General features: G+C 36.7%; 1 protein-coding gene across 1 annotated transcript in view; it reads left to right on the top strand.

The window, feature by feature from the left end:
* The window catches only part of LOC108166778 (ankyrin-1-like), a 59,751-nt gene that overhangs the window by 34,836 nt on the left and 2,158 nt on the right, over positions 1-22,757 (top strand). Inside the window, exons 3-6 of the mRNA XM_017307824.1 lie at positions 17,520-17,621; positions 21,633-21,731; positions 22,189-22,287; positions 22,574-22,672. Of these exons, the coding sequence (XP_017163313.1) occupies positions 17,520-17,621; positions 21,633-21,731; positions 22,189-22,287; positions 22,574-22,672 (399 nt within the window). The remainder of the gene's footprint in view (positions 1-17,519; positions 17,622-21,632; positions 21,732-22,188; positions 22,288-22,573; positions 22,673-22,757) is intronic.

Raw genomic sequence — 22,757 nt, 5'->3', positions numbered from 1 at the left:
GTGTAATGTTGAAGGGTTTCAGGTCAGTTTATTCTCGCTTAAAATACAAGAATAAACCCAGAGAAGCAAAAGATACCACAGAAAGACAGAAAACGTTTCAAAATTAAAAACTTTAGTAAGTGCATCAAAAGCTTGTCTGTTTGATCTGTGGTTTTATACCTATCTGGACTTTGTTATTTGCATTTGAAATTTGAACATAAAAAACAATGAACAATTTGAAAAATTGTGAATTTTAAAATAGGGTATGTGGGAGACACTGTCTTGTTTTATTTGGACTCATCTTCTTGAAGTCTTGAAACCTGCAAATGTCAAGCATATAAAGAAAAAAAATTAGATTACATAGATCCAATGTTTTTTTTAATTAATTTATTTATTTTTTTAGCTTGGTTAACATATTAGGAGCATTTTTTAAGGTTTCTTTCAGTTTTTACAACTATGTTGCTGGATTTGCTAAGAGACCATTGCTGCTTTAAAACTTTTATCATGTTCTTTTTTCATATTTTCTCTTTTTTTTCTCTTTTTAAGTTTGTCACAATATTTGTAGTATTTGTGATAACAATAAAAGAGATCATGCAAACTATTCAAAAAGACTGGATATGAATATCTAATTGCATACAGTCAGAGACCTACATACACAGAAATTGCTGGAAAAATGAAAAAGAACCCTTCAAAAGTCCCGTACAAAGTAACAATCTTATTTACCATTTATTTAACAAGCTTTTGAGGTATGCAAAAATCAGTAAGTAGAAGGATTTTCCTGTAGAAGGCTTTTTATCCAGGTGAACACCATGGTATTTATACTCCTCCACCACCTCACCACCTTTTTCTTCCACAATAGGGTTTGACTTAGAGCTGAAACGATTCCTCGAATGATTTGAGTACCTCGATTATTAAAATTCCTCGAGGAAAATTTACCTGCCTTGAAGCTTTGTTATTTTATTATTTAGCGCATCGTGTTCCGGCCGGAACTTTATTTGCGTTGCGCGGAGCTCTGACTTCCGCCCCTGAGTTGTTGACGAAAGCTAAGTGTTAGCGGCATAACCTCCAAATTTCAAGTTCGGCCTGTGGGGATTTTATTTATTTATGATAATGCCCGGGTTTTCATCGTTTTTTGGGGGACCAAAAGACATCCTTAAAATGACTGGCGCGATGTCTGGAGTACGGCAGCCTTTTTCCTCCCGGACCTGCTGGTTGAAAGCGAATGGCGGGAAGAGCGTTGAGGAGTATTTATACAGGTAAGCCGAGAGACTGACCACGGCGGGCCGCTGAGTAATTGATGCTTACAGTGTAAGTGTAGCTTTACCGACAAACCGCACAATACATTTCATATCATGCCGGTCTGAACAAACTGGTGGCGGTATATGGCTGGTAGATGAGTTTCTGAGCGTGAGAATGAAGGTGCCATAAATATCCCGTATCCCCCCTTGAAAATTCATCTATTTAACTGACTGAAGATTAATAGATAAACTAAAAGCTGGAGCACAGACATTTTTTATTTGTCAGCCTGCCTCTTTATTATTAAATTGAATATAATTTCAGATCTTTGTATAATTTTTCTTCAGGTTAACTTAGAAAGTGAGCTATTATTGTTGCAGGTTAGTTTTCTTAACTACAAAAAAGTAATTGTTAGGGATGCTCGAATGTGAAAAATTGGACTGATATTGATATCCGATAGTAACACCAGTGTTATGCCAAATTTATCAATACCTTATTTACATTTTTTTTATCCGTTTACTCGATTAAGAATAATCGATAGATTACTCAATTACTAAAATATTTGCTTACAATGGCCTATTTTTCTTAAAATGTACAAAATCCTTGTTTTGTTTACATTCAAGGCTGACTGTTACAAAGCAGTCCACTCTGTACTTATAGCTTCTTGATCATGTCTGATGCACCTGATGACTGCAGAGTCCTCAGAGTGTTTCTGTAGATGACAAAGAGTCTGTTTTGTACGGGAAGTCAGAGGTGTGCAGAGTGAAACAAAATGGTGAGAGTACTATGTCTATTGTGTGGTAGTGACAGATCCAGGCGATTGCTGAGGCCTCCACTTGTGTCTTTTGGAGTTTCTCACAGAGCAAATCAGACTGAATTGTATTAACTGCACTGGTGAAATCATAGAACATGATTCTCACAATTCTGCCTGCTTTGACCAGATGACAGTTGGTTTGTTGAAGCAGTTGGTTTGTTTGATGGCGTCGTCAACTTTAGCTCCACAGCGATAAGCAAACTGCAGGGGGGTCTTGATATGTGCTTACTTGGGCGGCGCAGCAAGATTCTGTCCAGGACCTTCATAACGAGGAAATGTCAAGTACAAGACGGTACATCTTCCACAACACTGGAACCTTCTCTTGGGTCAGGCTAAGGTTTAAGCGTTGTTACAGAATCCCACAGAGCTGCTCTGCACAGGCCTTCAGGACTCTTTGGCTGACACCATCTGGACCTGCAGCCTTGTTCTGGTTCAGTTTCTCCAACTGCCTCTTCATCTGACTTCTAGAAACACGGGAGGTGGGAGGCAAAGAGATCAGCAGCATCTCCTGATCTGGTTTAAGACGCACTTGAAGAAACAGAAGTGCTAATGGCCATGGTGGATAGAACATTTGACATGTGACAGGAATGCTGCAGGTCAAAGGGTAGTGGAATCATAGGTCTACTGTTTTTGTACTTTAATCATAATAAATACAATTTGGTTAGAGACATACAACTTACATCAACCTTCATATATACAAAATATACTTTTTAATTGTAAAGATGAAAAACTCCAATTTACGTATATTTTACTATTAAATTTTTGCTCAGTAGAAATGTTCAAATAAGAAATATTTTGTAGAATGATGACAAAAAGTAGTGAATAAAAATGTATTTTGTGGAGTGTTGTCTTGTTGAGGGATTCTACTATAGCCAACTGCTAGCACCAGGATAAATGGAAATGCTAATAAAAGACATTAACAATGTTGCTAACCACTGGTGACTTGAGTGCTTTTAGGGGATATTACAAATATGTTACAGTTGGTTTGAGTTGCTTTGGACCATTCTGTTTTACATGATGTGTCTCTGTTGTGTGCCCAACATTCTGCTAATGCTTAGCTGACATGCAGGCTTGTATATGTTGGAGTCAACATCCTGCAGTGAGGAGCATATGTCAGCTTCTGTGACCGCCTGTTGGCATAGAAGTCAAAGATGATGTAGCATGAAAGTGATGAAAGTGTGTTTATGCAAACATGTCTGCTGTAAGTGTGGTCCAAAATCATGATTATGCCAGCCTGTATATTTGTACTTTTTAAGCCTGTTAGCATTCACGTGTGAAGGAGAGCCTCACACTAAATAAAAGCAACATATATTACATTTCATTTAAATGTATTTATTAAATGACAGGAAAAAATAAATCCCACATAAAACTGGGCACTTCTGGTAGGACAGGAAAACATGCCGTTCAAACGCTACAAGAAAAAAGCTTTGCAACTAAAGTTCCCTATGGCTACTATTACATATTTATATTGAAGTATAAAGAGTGGCATCTTGAAGTCATTAAGTCCTGTTAAAAAACATTTGCTGTCTATGTGAGCACATGTCTCCAGGGAGGCATGTTAGGAAATGTGTTTTTTCCTACCTCCACAAATGTAAACATGTAGAGTTAAACAAACTCTACACAGACTTTATCTTAGGATGTGTGCTTTGATGAGATGAGAGTAAGATATCCAATGTTTCCAAAGAGCCTGAAAACCTTAAAATCAATGATATCATCAATATGTAATAATGAAATTTAAAATTACTGTTAGCTTCTTCCAATGAACTGAAAATGAGCTGTAATTGGATCTTTTGACAGAGAAGTAACCCAAAACATTTGATAAAATGATGAAACAAGTGAAAAAATACCACACACTTAATTATCCAACTCCAAGAGTCTTGGATTCAAATGCTGTCCCAGGGCGAAATGGAGTTTTACATTCAAGAAACTATAAGCAGGGGTAGCAGTAATGCTGGTAATTTTGTTAAGAACATTTATGTTTTTGAACGGTTGTACTTGGCTGTATGGTCTTATTTCAATAAAATTTGAACAAATTTCAAGTCTTGACATGCATCTTTACCCAGATACCGGTAAATGCGGAATAGATTTGTTCAGTTATCGTAGTTAGTATGCACTGGAGCCTTACGCAGCTTTAAATCTGAGATGATGTGGTGGTTAATCTGTCAACGCTACGGTGGGACAACAGCATCTGCAGGGCACATCAATCAGACATTTCTACTTGCGGACACACACACTCAAACACCAGGTTAAAGCCACAATTTCTCATCATATCTACCATGTAACAGAGGCTTCGTGTGACTGAGTGACACCTTGATGTTGTTAAAGTGTCTTTCCTAGTAAGGAGGTTAATTCATCTGGAGAGTTGTTTTTTTTAACCTAGCTGTAAAAAAAAATTGTTTTTGTTACCATACTGACACTAAATTGTGACGTCTTTCAGTTGAATACTTGACTTTTCTTAAAATCTGAAATGTTTTTCAATGCAATAAAAACAGGAATATGCAAGATGATTCACAAAATGCATCACAAACAAGTCTGACGCTTTTAAAATATCCCTTTGTTTGATATGTTGAAGGCCAAATCCAATGACACTGAAGTCATAAATCAGAGACAGAATAATATGATCACTGAAACCCAAAGTGGGAGCACAGACTGAGCCGTGATAAAGAGCTGTGTAAAGCAGTTTTTTTTTTGTTTTTTTTTTCTGTCTCGATTGCAAAAAAAAAAAATCCAGAGACAGCTATTCACAGAGAAATGAACAAGTTGATGGACTACAGATGCGTTGCTCCAAATGCTGAGGTTATAGCTTTGAACATACAAATTTTACCATCTGGAACTGAGTCACGTTTTAACTGCCGTAGCAGGACATTAAGATCTGTGTAAATTCACCTCCTGGCCTTTCTGTCAGGATACCACTGACCTTGGTTCAGTTTTTTTTTTTCACAGCGTCTCCTCAAGCCGGTGGAGCCACTGTGTTTCTGACCATGACCCCCCTGACATCTCCCTGTCAGCGCAAAGCGAGTCAAGAAGCGAACCTCTATGAGGATTCATCGCTCTGGGAATCCATCTTTGCTATCACACACAGACTTCAGCATATTACTCCTGTTCTATCGCCTTTTTGTTGTTTCCTACTTTATTTCTAAAAGCAAGTAAAATTTTTAGCACATTTATCAATACTTTAGTCTTCCTCTTTCACCAACACGTACAATATTTTTGGCGCTCACCAAATTCTGAGGATTTGTTTGCAATGTATAAATGGCATTAAGCAGGAAAAAGTGCCAGAATGAACAGGAGTGTTCGCGCAAATCATCTACTAAAGTCGTGTTTTGATCTAGTTTTCATTATTTAATATCATGTTATGTCTGTTTTACCTTCATTTAAAGTGAATTATTGTTGCAAAGCCACATTTTCTCTTCATGTGTTGTTCTTTTGTATCTCTATTTATCACTCCGACTCCTTTGTTTGCCGACTGCTTTTTCCTGTCATAGCAGATGCGAGTCTGATGAGGAAGTATACTGGAATCGTAGTCAACGTGCAGCTGAGTGTTGTGCATTAGTTACACACGCAAGACTTTCAGACACAGGGCCTCTTTGTTGCTCTATCTGTCTGTGTTTTTGCTGTTTCTGCATATTTGTCAGGTGACAGGTCTACAAAAAAAAAAACTGTCTCCAGCTGATGAATACAATGTAAAAGTTACTTGGAAATTTCAGAAAATTCATCCATCGGGTTTTTCCACCATAGCGTTTCTTGTGCAACAGAGTTGATTTAAGAGGCGCTTGTTTGAATGAAACAGTTACATTTTTTCCCCCATCCAGAGAACCAGTCTAGTGCTCTTCATTATGTGATGCAAAACATCTCTGCAGTAAATGTTTCATCTTCCATCTGTTGTAAATTTCTATAGAGGATCGATCCACAGAGATACAGTTTACCGAACGAATCACATGATTTATCTCAACACCCCTGGAAAAACTCATCAAAATAACACCCAGCTGGGGACCAAAGCTGGAGGATAGTTTTTTTTTTTACCAACTTTCTGACGAGGTTGTCAGAAACTTAAAAATTCAATCTTTTTCCAGTCATAAATTAGGAATTAGACTGACAGCACTCTTCAGGGTGCAGTTTGTAACAGAGAAAAGAAAACTCAATTATGTATTTTCAGTATGAGCGAGCTGCTTAGAACTGAAATCAGAAAGACCACAAAGCTACTTAAAATGATTATACACTACTAACTTTTTCTACAAAGGCACACCAGCTGCTCTTTTAAAATGCAATAAAAGAGCATTAAACTCATGTGGGTGCTGGTCAGCGCTCCATCACTTCATTCTGTTGTTTTTTTTGGTCGTTTGTTACTTGTATACATTTTTGTGTGTGTATATATATATATATATAGATGTGCCATCTGCCACAGATGCCTATTTGTATTCATCCTGGGAGCCTTTCATCGAATTGGTAAAGGAGTGAATTGACCTTACACTACCTTCATTCAATCTCAGTAAGGTTAAACATCTCGCAGAAAAGATACTTAATTCTTTTGAGTTTTCCACTGGTCTGTCTCTCATGGAGAGTGATGCATTGGGAAATGTTGGCAGCCTTTTGGAAAGAAATAGTTCTGATTATTTTTAGCTATAGTTCCAAACCACAAGTTGGAATCGGCTAAAGTTGGAGAGACAGTGAGATTCTGTTATTTTGACCGTTGTTGAAGCTTTTACTGGCTTTACTGTTTGTTGTAGATACACAGCAGATTGTAAACAAAGCATTTTAAACCATGATGCTCACAACATTTTCATTCTTGGTTGGTCTCACTGAGCCTGACTTTATTTCCTCATGAAAGCTTATTTTTGGTTCAATCAGCAGTAGTTCTTCAATGCCAGAGTCGGTGCATGTGATACTGGAAACAGAAAGAAGTGGTGATAAGCAACTATAGCGTCACTCTTGCATTGAAACTCCAAATGGTTGAAAAACCACTTATGACAGCAGGTTTTGTTTAAAAAAAGAAAAAGAAAGTAAAGTAAAGAACAAAATAAGAAGTAACAAACTTATAAAAGCAACCTCCATCTGATTTGAAAGGCATGTTTTGCAAAGCAATGAAAAAAGAACTTAACAAGAAAACCCTAGGGACTCATCACCCTGAGCTTAAGAGGCTTTTTATGTGAATGATCAACTAGCAGCTTAGCAAACAAGCAAAGAAAAGTATATTCTTATGCATATTGCATAACATGGACAGAAACAGGCAAAAAATAAATAAATAAAAAAGCAGCAGTTAATTCACAGGTAAACTTTGAAAATCTCTCAGAAACGCTGCTAATTAAGTTTTGCGAGACAGTCTAGCTCTTTGGAAGCTAAATACAAAAATAGTGCATTCAGCTGCAGTTTTATGTTTCAGGAGGCTTATTGTGTAAGAGGCATGTTTCCTAAAATATCGAGCTCCTGCTCACAATGAGACGTAGACGGCAGACTGTCTTCGGTGTGGTAAGATACATGATAAGTTTTACTGATTTTATGTAACTGTAGTCACAAGTATCAAATGCAGTGACTCCAACTGAGTGTGTCCAGTGTTTAACAGAGCTCATCATGGCTGACCTTCAGCCACAAATGGTTTGAGGAAGTTTGGAAGTTGGTCAATAAGGGAAAATGACCAGCCACTAACAAAATCAAAATCAGTAGAACAAGTCTGCCTTGTGGTTATTTCTAGAGCTGGTCGATGACACACTGCTTCCTGTGTGCTGCTAAAATATATCAGTTGTTCTGGCAGGGAACTTCACTTTGGTAAAGACACTGAAGCAGGGCAGGGAGCCCAGATTGTCAACACTGAGTAATGACGTCAGGAGCAGGCTTGAAGAAGCAGCTTTTACCCAGCATGCTTTGCCAGCAGCATTTCTGCAGTGCTTATAAATATTGAAAGATTACAAAAACGGAAAGAGAGGGCGGAGGGGGATTGGAAGGTGGAGGATCAGAGGAGAGATACAGAGGTGAAGGGAGTGGATATATAGCTAAATAAAAAAAAACCCAAAAAAACTGAAGAAGTTTAAGTAAATTGGAGGCTCCAGGGTGGGGTTAATGCTTCACTATGCTGCTTCTTACTGTCACTTTCTTTTTACATGCCACAAGGAAAAATGCTCCTAACTGTAACGGAATAACAATCCATCCAGCCAGCCAGTAATTTCTGGCACATAGAGCAATCATGGTAATTCACAAGTGGCCCTGTAGTTCATAATTTTGATCATTTAAATGATTATTCAGAGCACAGAGATACATCACAAACCTTTTAAAAATAACCACGTTAGGAAGCTTTTAAAAAAAAGTTGAAACATTTCTCATCCACAATCCTGCTTGCATGTGAAAGAGACAGAGATGACGACTAGACGTTTAGTCTTAGACTTATGTATTATATTACAGGCACATTTATAGCACGACCAAGAACCCTTGTTACCTTCAGTTGTTATAAAAATGCTGCGTATCGAACATGACTTAAAATAAATTTGACTTTGCAATTTGACGCCTTGAGATTGGGCCTCTGTCTCTTTAAGAAGCTCCTGCTCTCTTTGACACCCGGATCTTCAGCATGTCATCAGAACAACGTTGCTCCATTAAGCCTCTTACAAACTTTCTTATGAGCATTGGACTGAGAAGTAGTTTGTGTGATAGGCTCAGCAAACTCACTCTGGCTAATTGCTGCTGCCGCTGGTCTGGGGCTGCAGCTCTGGAGGAGGAGCTTTGTGGAAATAGGTGGCGCTTTGTGAGAGCGTGCATTTAAGATGCCCTCTGAATAGTTGCTATGGGAGTTTCAATAAATCCTCAAAGAGTGAGAGCAACGCTTTTAGATGAGGAAATGACATTATAACATGACGTAACACTCAAGACTTAGACTTGCACTCTAATGACTCAAGACTCGACTTACAATCTTCATCTTGCGCAACAAAGAAGTGAACAGAGTCTGTATATATTCTCTCCCAGCTCTGACAGATGATGTGTGTGATGCTGAAAACTTTCTTTGAAATTATGCCCTTGAATTATTAGCCAGTAACATTCATGGAGTGTTGATAAAATATGGCTCATAATTTGTTCCGTCTTGCTTTATCTTTATAATGTTGAGCATGACAAAGGCCCTTCTGGTTTGTTGAAATAGTTACACTTGAATAACTGCCTTCAGACATTCAATATTTTCTTTCAGTTACTCTCTACGTTGCTTGTTATGTTGTGATTTTTTTGAGTACCTTTGACAGTGTTGACTGTGAAGACTTGAAAACAAAGGCTTTAAATACAGACGATGAACACGGCTCATAATAACGATTTTCATCTCAACCTAAGAAGAAACAAATCCTCCAATCCTTGTTTAGACCAGTATAATAATATTAATAATAGTAAACAAGTAGCTAATATATGAACACAGGGATTAACAGGTTCTTACAAAGTCATTACGAAAACAAAATAAAGACGGTTATTTTTCTTGGAATGAATATGCAAATTTTTTTTAACAGATAAATATAGGCTTGAACTTTGTTTTTTAAATAATCTAAAGCAGTTCGTAACAGTTTGCATGTTGATAATGTGAAACCAATAAGATTTTATATCATCCAATTTCTCAATGCCAGCTAGCATTTTTCTTAGCTGTAAGAAAACACTTAGATGATTTTATTAAGCAAGACAGACGTGTTAAAAACGTCAACAGGGTTGTAGTATTTTTTTTAGCATACAGTCTCATGTTATACAACACATTTGATAAAATCTTCCCGCAATTTCCCATGATTTTGAAATTCATTTCCAGATTGATTGTTTCACAATGGACCCTGAGCATCAAAAGCAATTTTTGTAAGATAAGGACTGTGTTTATGTTTGAAAGTAAGATGTTTTTGACTCTGTTTTCCAGTTATTTTGGCTTCTTGCCCTTTCCACGTGTGATGCATGTCTGCGTGAGCATTAGCATGCAGTATGACAGCGGGCACGTTATGCGTGTGCGTCAACGTACAAAAACAGGAAAAAAAAAGCATGCTTTGATTGTAATGGGCTGCAGAAGCAGTGGCCTGACAGGAGCTATAAATAATTTAGCAGCTCTGTTTTAGCACAGAGACAACAGGAAGATCCTCATTTTGATATGTCCCATCTTTTCGGAGGAGGAAGGAGAATGTTGTGTTCTGTGAGAGGTATTAGCCTGAACGAAGCGTTTAATGTTTTATTCAGTCTGGGTCTGCTTTCAGAGTGTAAGTACAGCTCAGCTTAAAGTGGACACTTCTGTGAACATTTTATCCTGTTTGATTGAGATGTTGGGATTTTATGTTATTTATTACTCCAATTATTTTAACTTGTTGATTTTTGTGAAAACTGTGCTCCATTGTCATTCTTTCCGCTGCAATCTGGGCGTCTCTAAATTAATTAAATTTTGGAGTAGAAATGTTTAGGTTGTCTGACCTGTACGCCTCAGATACTTCCTCCATTTACCCATCAACTCCACTGAGTTCATTTCCATTCTGCTGACTATTGATTTTTAATTTTTTGTTCAGTGACTTCATCTTGTCAGTCATACTCTTTCTCCTCAATTGGTTTTATATTTCCTTGGATATCTGTCTTATGATTTTCTAAAATAAAACGTTCACATTTTAATTTAACACTGATGATTTTAGAGCCAAGCGGTTTTGACCAATGTCAAAAAGTGTTTTAGTCTAGTATACAGTGTTTGCGCGTAATAGGGCCAACAAAATAAAAATAACTAAAAATAAAGAAATCTCACGCCAAGATTTTACATGATCCAATTTCTCAATTTAACTAGATTTATTCAACGGGGGAAAAAAAACATATTAGGAAGTAATTGTTTGGCTTTTCTTACACATATTTTTTTCCGTACGTTTTAAGCTAATCAGAGCATCCACGAGACTTCCACCATACTTAAAACAGAAATCCATTTGCTTAGCCAGTTTTTTAAATAGGGAAGACAAGAAAACATACCATTCAAATAGAAAATGTGTCACTTTCATTTTTTTTCACATTCAGTCTTCTAAAAAAGGAGGGGGAAAAGTTACACAGCTCACTGTTAAAGCTGCAAGAAAARTGGGATTTTTTGGTCTCAGTGCTCAAAATATATAGTTATTTTAAAATTGTTAAATATCTACCGCCAGTGCCAGTCATTACGGCAAGTGTGGTAAGATCAAACATAAACCTCTTCCTGACATCAATATTGTTTCAACACCAATCGGAGTACAGACACAGAAAAACCTACCTATATTTATATTTCTCATGTGACTACAGCAATCTAGATATAATTTAGCTTAAGATTTTCTGAACAAACTAATATTTAGAAAACTACGTCAAAGGAATTAGTGAATGTTTCAAACGACCGAAGGGACATAAGTAATGCCAGGAGTAGTGAAGTGATGAATTAGGTTGCCTCTGATCATTTGTTCCTGTGCTCCACATTTCAGTTTTTTTTTCCCCCCACAAATGGCGTCTCCAGGTGTGGAGGTTCCTTTTTCTTGTCCAGACGCCGAGCATGGCATTAGCTCGGGGTCCTGGTAAATGATTTCGCACTTTTCTATAAGGGGATGATACCTTGTTTTACACAGAAAACAATCCGGAAACCTCAGTATGCTTTGATCAGATTTAAAGCAGTATGGTAGAGCTTTTCTGCAGATAGGTTATGTGTAGTCATTATCTTACATTAATGACTACAGGATTTCTGTCTTCTTAAAAACACTCCTGTCTCATATATGTCGTAGCGGTTTGTGAAAACACTGATTTAAAAACATTCACAGATCTTTGTGCTGCAGATAGTTTTTTTAGATGGAAGTTGAAGAGCATAGACTAGAATTCAGATGTCAATTATTGTTTACAATAAGTTACAAGTATTGAAAAAATGTGCAAGCAACAAAAAAAAAGAAGAAGAAAACGGAACAAAACGCATCAGGAATGTAAACACAACACATATCCTACTGAAGTTAGAGTATTTCCTGCCTTTCTGTCAGTCATTTAACCGTGATTCTAAAACCATAAACAAATATGAATGTGGGATTTTCCGTCTTTGCTTGCAAGATGAGGGATAAATGACAAATACTTTGTATTAAATAACTGTATTTCTCATTTAGGCAGCTGGTAACCCTGGTTGTGGATACAAATCAACTTCCAGGACAAGTATTCTGAACAGAACTAGCATGCCATGTTATACAGAGTGAGTGTATTTAATTATATGCTTTTGTTAATTTAAAATCAGTTTTTTTCCTCTTTTTTTTATAGCTCGCTCTGCATGAAACCAAGGCCTGGAAGGCTTAAAGTTGTTTTCATCCTGCTGTCAGAATCTAAAAAAATGTGCTCACTGCAGATTCATGTGTGCAATAGTTGCGTGTTTGCAAATGCTTGTGACAACCTCGCTTACATGTGTGTGTGTGTGTGTGTGTGTGTGTGTGTGTGTGTGCGTGTGTGTGTGTGTGTGCGCGTGTGCTTGTGTGTGTGTTTGTAGGTTTTCTTGGGAATCTGTCTCCTGTAGTCGAAGTGTGTCTTTGCTAAAACCCATGAGGGTTCATTACTTTGATCCATCTCCCTCCCTGTTGCTGCCAACACTAACATACCGTGGCGTTGATGCAACTATTTTTAGTTTTGTCCGCATGTGTGTGTATCTGCGCGAGTTTGTGGCGGTAATTTGTCTTAATTTGTGTGTTAATCATAATGAACGATTTTCTTGTTTACGCTGTGAGCCACAAAGAACCGCCATTCCTCCGTACGCAAACATAATCAGTTAATGTCCACTGGAGTAATTTAAGAGACCAGAAACCAGGCTTTGGTTTGTGCATCATTGGTTTCAATCTAACAGGCACGAGCTCTTTGATGCAGAGTCCACTGCTCTGTAAAAGCCTTTTGATTTCTTCCCTTCCATAAAAAGCATGAATGTCATCCCTTATTTCATCTGTGTTTTTTTTTTTAAATGTTACATTCAACATCACATAAGTAAAAAGAGCCATATTAGAGTTACCCAAGTCCTGTGACTTGAGCGAATGTTTAAACATCTTACTTACTTTTTTAAGACAGTAGCTTCTTGTATCTCTTGTTTCTCCCAAATCTGGGTGCCTGGCAGATGAGATTCATRTTGAAATGCACGGAGAGGTCAGAGCTTGAAGTGACACAAGAAGTTATTTCAAAATTAGAACTGACAGGAGCTGTCACTGGAAAAAAGTTTACATATTTAGGATTCTGCCAATGACTTCTGTCAGAGGAGAGCCAGAGCGCACAAAGTCATCAGATATTTCCAGGAGAGGCAGTTCACTAAGACTCTGGTTGAATTATTGTGTTTCTAAAATAATGACAGCTTTGACACAGAGAAATCACTAAGCTCAAGAGTAGTATCATGCAGTAGACACTGCGTAAAACCATCAGCGCTTTAGTACATTGGCTACCGCCCATGAATCCATTCAATGTAATCCTCATTGCTTTAAATTTTATTAGAGAAGACGTATCGATTTTCCTATGTATTTCAAGCTGTTTAAGTGCATTTAAATGACATTTTTTAATCTGAAAGTTCAACATAATTCATAATAGTGAAGTTGAAGTAAGTTCAGGCTAATTGGTTTGGCATGGTTAGGTCACCTTCAAAACGTCCATGTCAGGATATTCCTGGAAAGATTCTCTATTGACATGGAGTTGATCGTTTATAATCTTTACATTTTTGGATGATGCATTAAAGTCTTTTTTTTTTTTTTTTTTAAATATAACTATGTTTAAAACTTCTCCTTAACTTGAACCCTGACCTGTCTGCTGTGTTACTTGGTCACACATGACTTTGCTTTATTAATGATTGGATTCCTAATTGACAAAAATTGGTTGAACTGAATCTGTCACTGTTAGACTAAAAGTAGCTAAATGCAAATACACAGCACTCTTTACAGATTTGCATTTGTAAAAATAAGACATGTATATTAAATGCTACAGTGTGCATTTGAAAACTATGGTTAAATAATGTCCGTTGTGTATAAATTCAATTTCATGTATTGCTTTAATTAAAAACACACCTGCTCACCAGTCAAAATATGTATTTAACAGTTATAATTAAGAAAGTTTAAACATGTGCCATTCTCATGTTTCTAATATACATTTTTCATTTAGTCAGCTAAAATTTCCACATTAGTGATCTATCTTGTGGTTTCTGTCTGACGCTGCAGCATTTCATGCTTACTTATAGTTTTAAATCAATCTCCATCTGGGTTTCTCTTTTTTCGCTCCTTCCATTTATGTGACCATGACATAATATTGGGTCATTTAAGCAAATCGTTTTCTGTTCGAACGTCTCTACCAGTTTCTTTTGCTCTTGTCTCGGRTGTGTTGCTTAGCTTTGCACTACTCCATATGTCACTTCTCTGGGTTTTGAGGTCTGCTGTTCTTAAAAACATGATAATAATTTTTTTTTTTCAGTTTTGCAGTATATACCTATCACTTATTCGTTGCATTGCTTATTTCCATTGGCTATCATCTGAGGAGGTATTTCTTGTCTTCAGGCAGAATTTATTATTTTCTACATGACAATTTTAATGGTTCTACCAGTTCTGTTTCAGTAGATCACTTCACACATTTCTCAAAAGTTAAGTAAAAAGACATACATCTAGGTTATATGAATGGTGGTGTAGGGGTCTGGCCAACACACAGACATGAAGTTGGAATTGCTATTGTATGGTTGTTTATTGTATTATTGTATGGTTGTGATGGATAAAAGAAACACTGACAGCAGGAGTCTCCAAAACAAAACATACCAACTGTAGTGGTGTATGCAGAAGTACAAACTGATGAGCTCCAAATTTAAAAAGATGAAGAATGGAAGTCCCCTGAAGGGGGCGTTTACCAATTTGGAGAACAAGCGGTTCTCCAAATTGATTTGCACTTCTGTCAGTTTGTGTCTCATTAAATTTTCCAAAAAGATAGTACTACACAACCTCAATAGAAGTGTTCAAATGCATCAAGTGCAAAGAATTACATGTATTTTTTGTTATGTGTCCGTATGCTACCATTTACAACATATGAGGTATCGGAAACCATGTTATTAAATCACAATAGCTTCTATTGCTCATGGTGTACAGCTTCCCTTACAAAAAAATCCCATGAAAATCACATGTGAAAGTCACATGTGATTTACATGTGGAAATGTGTGAATCACATGTGAAAACATGATTTTCATGGGATTTTTTTGTCCAGCTTGTCAATGACCACAGTGGTTAGCTGTTCACAATTACCAATTTGAAACTGAAACGTGGAGAATTTAAGTCGAGTCTAATATAAATTAGGTTTTGCATATTTTAAGATCCATGTTCTGACTTCAGAGGTAAAGAAGGAGCCACAAATAGTTATTGTTCTTTGTTCTCTGCTTTGTCTGCTTCAGTTTATATTAGGAGTTATGGAAATAGACACAGCTGCTCTTCTCTTTTTCTGGTTAGGGGGGAAAATCAATGTGTTAGAACAATTCATCTGCTTAGTAGTTAATTAGTCACGGATATTTGCCGTCTGTGGATTGCACAAATATCATAGTTTGATTATTTTCCTCATATTAAAACTTTACCGATGCTATTAGCTATTAGAGGTCTTTTTCATATTTTGCAGGTGGGGACAGTTTATATACCTATTTGTCTTAACTGTGTGGATTTATCGTATCTTCTTGCTAGATGCTGAAGGAAATGTTCTATTTAATGGATGATAAATTGTCTTATCTCAAGCATAATAATCAGTCGCATTATTTGCAGGTTAGACAGACATATAATTATTCATTACAGTAGTCGGGCAGCAGTAAGGCATTGTAAGTCAACATTGTTAACATGGTGAATTGTTAAGCAGGTGAGTCCATAACGAATTTGAAAAAAAACATTGCAAAGTTTTATAGTTTTGACTTAAACATATGGAATTTGAAAAAAAGTAGATTTTGTTTCATTTACGGGAAGGTTAGAGAGAGAGAGAGAATTTATGCTGTTCACAGTAGTGCAAAGGGAGGGGTTCAGTTAATCAAATTACTTGATCCAATTGACAGCTTGATTGCAAATAGAGTTAAAGAACAGAAAAGAGAGTGATGGGAGCAGAGAAGAGTGAAATAGGAGCGTCAGAGATAGTGGCCAAACAGGAAGGAAGATGGATTGTAGCCTTGGAGCAACATGAAAACCAACTCTCCTTTGTGCTTTTGAGGACGGTGCTAGATTTTTGTCAGCAACACAAACCAAGACTCAATAACGAGCTCAAAGCCCATCTCAGCTGAATTCAGACAGAAGATGTTGCCTGTCACGAGGCAGTAATGTGGCRTGAATACAGGAGTGAGGAGGGTTAGGGGTGACACAGGTAAACTGTGGACGGGACAGTAAATGTCACTAACAGAACAAAGCAGCACGAAGAGAAACATAAAAGGAGTTAACCGATGAATAGCTTTTGGCTCTATATTACTTGTCAAAGTATGTAAATTTATTCAACTTTGGAAGAAACGGAATGAGCCGAAAACTGTCTTCCATGCACTTTAAAAAACAACACATCTAAAGATTGATTTTTAGACTTGATATTTTTTATTTATTAATTTTTTTTACAGATTATTTGTCTCATACTATTAACAAATCTGAAAAAAAAAACATATTTTTTTTATATAAGCTACATTCTGTAGCTTTAAAGTATGAACTTAAGGGGTCTGAATACTTTTTTAAGGCCCTATGAGTGCAAAATGAATACATTCACTTATTCTCTTCAAATTATTCCTGACTGGAGCTGAAAATAACAGTTTGTGCTGCAATATATATTTTTTTTTTTTTTTTTTTATTTGTACAAAAACGTATAAAACAATTTTTAATTTATAGAAATGGATAGCTGTCTGATGCATCCTCCACTGATGAATTTCTTACATAAGTCTGACATGCGAGGAGAGAAGAAGTAAAATGTCTTTCGGTCTGAAAAGGGTTTGTGCTTCTTTCAACGATTCAGTATAATTAAARCACTCGGGAATAAAAAGCTCCAGCAGATTCATAATTTAGTCGGTGACAGAGGCGGAGGCGGGGTCAAGATTACAGCGCAGGCATCAGTTATCTCCTCTTGAGGGGAAATGAAAATATTGCATTGTTCAGGGCAGCCGTGTTACGCTATCTGTCAATGAACGAACTTAGGAGTGGGCGTACAAACACTGACACAGGCCAAAAGACAAACCACCGGAGTTTTTTTCCTGGCTGAGATCAGACATGCAAGAAAAAAAGCAGAGCTCGTGGCAGAACGTGCTGAGATGGCCTGCCAAACTCATAGCRTGGGCACAAGTGGGCTGCAAGGAGTCTGACATTTTTATGCTTAWAKGAGAAAAGAAGCAATAAATGTATTCTTACTACCGCAGTCCTTGCAGACRTACTTGTAACCTTTGTGGCTTTATTTGGAAAACAAACAAAACAAAAAAAAACTGGCAAAATATCAYTCCGGTGGAATCCTTGGATGACGGCAGAATCTGTTTTTGCGACGGGCTTAAACACATTTTTACCAACAGGCTCTCATCGTCGTCTGTTGTCTGTTTCCGTCCCAGGCGGATGCAGCCACCAGCTTCCTGCGTGCGGCTCGATCGGGGAACCTGGACAAGGCCCTGGATCACATTAAGAACAGGATAGACATCAACACCTCTAATCAAGTAAGATGTCCTGTGCTGACTGAGTMACACTTCTGCAAAAAATAATATGAGTATGTGTGTCGGTGAGAGTAAGACTTCAATAAACATGACAATGGATTACATGTCAAAGTAGATTAGAAGATKTCATTATTTTTCAGAGGGTTTATAAAAACTTGAAAYGTTGACTTAATGTATTTAAATGCCTAATATACAACTAGTATTGTGTATTAAATTAGAATATTCTTTTGAATATCACCAAAATATTTGTTTTTTTATCACCTTTATGTGCACTTTGACATTCTTACTTCTTCATAAAAGGAAATTATTCATCATTACTAGCTAAGATTGTAGTTAAATGAAAAAGATTTTTCCACCTATGGAAAAGTTAAAAACACTGTTAAAGCAGAGCATGTTAAAGCTGCCTGCTATGGCAGGAATGGTTTATTTCTGCAGTTATTAATGTTTTAAGTTTCCACCGCAGCAGAGTAGACGTGTTYACAGTGTGTGTTTTTACCCACAGAGACAAGTTGAGAGTTTTTCCTCATTGCTCTCGTYTATTGGACTTGTAATTTCTGTAGGAAAATGCTTTTTCTGTGTCAGATCAGCTGGTTTATCTTCACATTCATTTTTGAGTATTTTAGATACCTTTTGGCAACCACAGAAAACTTTCCCTTTACATTCAATCCATCCATGGTAGTTAATTTGTTGTACAGATTTGACCTTCGATGTTATATTTCCCTAATGGTTGTATTTTGATTTTTAGTCTCTTCCTCGCTTTTCTTCTCTTGTTGCTCTGAGCTCATTTAATGACCGGTCCAGTTGTGATTTACAACACTTTGTCTCTGGTTGTTGATTTATGTTRCTATGCTGTCTGCCTGTGCAGTCCATTTGATTTGTATTCTGTGTGTTGTAAAGCATTTTTATCCATGAGTTTCTGATTTCATTKTGACTCCTATAATCATTTCTGGATTTCAATAAGGCTCTGCRTTCCTTATTATTCTGAGTGATTGTTTCACTACCAGTAAAACAGTTGCATTTTTGACAAATATCAGGAATGATTGCTGAAAGCAGGATGAATCATTTCTAAGAGACGTTATGAACCCAGRGTATTTTATGTTATTTAAAATAATGTTTCAGAAAGAAAAACTGCCAATAAAAGTAGCAAAACAATAACATAAAAATATTAATGTCAAAATAGAGTATTTTTAAAAGATTCATGAATATTTTCATCAATGAATGTTTGAAGTAACTTGTTATAAAATAGTTGTCTTTATACAGCTTTATACACCACATTTAATGCCACATTCATGCAGAAAATAGCTAATCTTTTCTCAGAAAACCACCACCTGTGATGTAGTTGATACTTTAATTGGCTAAAATATAAAGTTCATGATGTATCTTCAATAGTTCCCATGAAGAAGATGTTACTTTAGTTTGGAGACTGCCATTGCAGTAAACTGTATCTMTGTGTTTAGTTTATTGCTAAGATTTAGAAAAAACTGCCTGTCATATAATTCTTATGCATAAAAAAGATGTAGATGTATTTAAGTTAGGTGCATGCTTTTAAAGTAGAGGTATAGCTTCAGACACATCAGACAATAAATCTCAGTGCAACGCTCATGTGGAGAATTAGCWAATTGAATCAAATCAGAGGCTTTGAAGACAATTAAAGATTCATGCTCTCCAGATCATTTTTATCCTCTTTGTCTAACAYGCATTAATAATTGAGATATTAAATTATAGTTTCATAAATGTTTAGTTTTACCTCCTGTTCTTYTGCCCCAAGTTGCTGAATCAATGTCATAAAGCAAKGAAGTTTGACCATACACACAGGAAAATTCCTGGTCTTCCAAACGGTTGTTATTCACAGGACTGAAGTCTTATTGAACACCCGACTTGATCTGCCAGYGTTGTACTGCAGAGACTCCAGATTAAAAAGTGCAGATAGTGCATGTCTGTCATGTCATTTGAAATCTGCAGCCGGCCTGAATGCAAAATGAAGCCTTTAGCATCTTCTTCAGATCATCAGATAAATACAATGATGTTACATAATTCTGCATCAGAAGCCAAACATGGGATTGCAAAACCACAAATGTGGAAAGTAAAAACAAGCATCCTGTTGGTCTTAAATTTTATTTGAGCCATAATCTGATACGTTTTTTTTTTTTTTGTTTCATTTGTTCAGAATCAAAAACGGTAGCATCCACAATGACACTTTATGTTAGTTGTTCTTTCACATCTCCATGACTGTGTAATCAGAAACATAATCTGAAAAAATAAATTCACATTTTCACCACCTGGAGAGAAACTTTGTATACATTATGAATTACCTTAACCTGATATAAAACCTGCATTGTACTTCAAAATCAGCTAAATTACTCTGATGACRACGCTCACACATTTCCAGATTCACAAGACGTCCCCTATAACACCCACATTTCCCTGTATTTTGTATTCCTTYTGTTTCTTTCCTGCTTTTTACTCCACGTTGAGACAAGGGCAGGTGTGGTATTTTTGTTTGTGATTTATTGGGCTCTGTGTCCTTGCTATAGTCACAAACCTGTGGGCTATTTTTAGGATTCTCCTTTTCTCTTTTTGTCTTCATGTTCTTGCCATCACCTGAATTTGTTCAGCCATCTAATTACCTTTAATTGTTACACAATAAGTTTTCTGACTGTCACTAAATACATGCACGTATTTTAGAAAATTAAGATGTCTACTATATAAACTACACACAACTACAATAAAAGAATGTTAATCAGATCTTGCAGTTGTGGAGGAAAGAGTTTCACGTAGCAGGATGTAATAAATACRATCTGGTCTGTAGGTTCTAGAACAATTTATATCTTACTTGATCAAAAACACACCATTGATTCCACACTATTACTCCTTTGTTAAGGACAAAGCCAAAATGCAAAGAACTAAGTATACAACATAAATCAATAACTTGTAGAGTGACCTTTGGCAGCCATAATCTTTAAATATTTTTCTCTACATTGTATAATTAACAACGTCTAGTTAATTAACCTTTTGTAACATCGCCAAAAGAAACATTGAAATAGAAGTGATAGTTTTTTTTCTTATRCTTTTCCAATCTTTCTTTCTTTATTATTTCTTAAATTAACCAGGAAAGATAACATGAAAAATATAATTTACAAGGATGATTTGGACAAAAATGACTTTTTTTGTCTTCGGCTGATTAGTAATGCCAGTATGTTTTGGTACATTTCAGTTTAGATCTAAACGATTCTATCACGTCCTGATATGTCTCTCTTGGGTTTACATTTTGCTGACCCATGATTAMATTTCATATTTAGCAAAACTTAAAGCAGCAGTATGCTAAAGTACTCTCTCTTCAACAAAGAATTTGATTTATGCAAGGCAATTTTAGCTGCAGCAGCTAAAGCATTTATCGTCTATCTGTCTCTTCATTGTTATGGACAACGTTTTGCCCATTTTTCTTTAAAACATTTCCCTATTGAGTTTTGCAGAAACCAATTTTTCAACAACTCTCTTTAAGTGTTTGTTGCACTCGTCTGCAACAAACACTCGTTGCAGACGAGKGTTTGTGTTTTGTATCTTCTAACTTATAAATCAGTTTAGACGTGTGACAGACGGCCTCACATTTGACTCCCGGAGTCTGCGGTGTGAAGACGGGATAAGAGAGTATGTAACTGAGACTGATGCGCAGYTTTCTCCCCATTACTGTGTGCAGAGTTTACACAGGGAACTGCCCATTTGAAGTGAGTGACACTGCAGTACGATGAAAAGGCTGAGAACAGAACGGATCACAGTGACCCCTTGTGGAGAGATTGATTACAGCAGGCTAGCTGCAGCTAAAAACATCAATAATTCAAATGATTGTAATAGGAAGATAAAAGAAGTCTAGCCAAGAGCTGTGTGTAAAACAGCTGATAGTAAAATGATAATCATAATAATTGAGTACCTTATTGTTTTAATTTACTGGTATGAGTTGACGTAGGACTTTTAATTATTTCTCCTCTTGTACCTCCGTCTCTCTTTTCTCCTAAGAATGGTCTTAATGGGTTACACCTGGCCTCTAAAGAGGGCCATGTCAAAATGGTTTTGGAGCTGCTGCACTCTGGCATTGAACTGGAAGCAACCACCAAGGTAATCTGCCCTCTTAGCACATGAAAAACTTTAGCTTTAGTCACCGACACTGGATGTGACACCAGAATTAGATGACCTGTATGAATGCAGATTATTTATTCAATTGTTGTTGTTTTTTTTGGGTTTTTTCAAAAGAGAGATGAAAAAATTACCGGTGTCAGTGATGTACTTCTATGTAATCTGTGACATTTATTTATTTATTTTTTTGTCAGCTGGATTCTGGATTTCACCTTTATACTGTAGCTCGAGCGGCGGTATTTAGTACCTCCACAGAGATCTGMGTAACCTTGATGCCTAAAATGTAAATTTAATTACACTGGACCTGTTTCTAGAGCTTGTATTTCAGTGTTAAGTGTGGAGATCTAGGTCATTAGGCTGCCATAATTGTCTTCTCACTCTCTTTAATTTCCTTTTTCTGACCTTCCGTGTTTTTTTCCTGCGTGTGTGTGACCTCCAGAAAGGGAACACGGCTCTCCATATCGCAGCTCTGGCGGGGCAGGAGAAAGTGGTGGCTGAGCTCGTCAACTACGGTGCCAACGTTAATGCTCAGTCACATGTAAGTSTCTCAAAGCTGTTAGTCAGTTAAAGCTGGATGAGCAAGTGTGCAGACATTTGTCTCGTGTTTCTCGTCTAACTGGGACAAAACTGAAGAACTGAAAGTGAAATCCTGTTTGCATACTTATGCAGTGTCCTCTACATTTAGGTTTACGGGTTGTAATGAAAATGTGTCTCTTAAGAATGTCGCTCAGACAGGTCCATTGACCTCATGTGACCTCAGAAACAAATTGACACAGAAATCTATGTGCTTGTGTTTCATACATGATGTTTTGATGCCCAAACAGAAAGGCTTCAGTCCGCTCTACATGGCTGCACAGGAGAATCATTTAGAGGTGGTCAAGTTTCTGCTTGAGAACGGTGCAAATCAGAGTCTCCCAACTGAGGTATGTGTGTATGAGGTTCTCACGGTATGAAAAGCTTGGACAAAAATACAACAATTTCCATTTAAAAATATGAAGCAGAATGGAA

The sequence above is a fragment of the Poecilia reticulata genome, linkage group LG12 (assembly GCF_000633615.1).
Source record: "Poecilia reticulata strain Guanapo linkage group LG12, Guppy_female_1.0+MT, whole genome shotgun sequence".
Taxonomy (NCBI): domain Eukaryota; kingdom Metazoa; phylum Chordata; class Actinopteri; order Cyprinodontiformes; family Poeciliidae; genus Poecilia; species Poecilia reticulata.
Note: the sequence above shows the minus strand (reverse complement) of the source record. Positions and strands in the feature narration are given on the sequence as shown.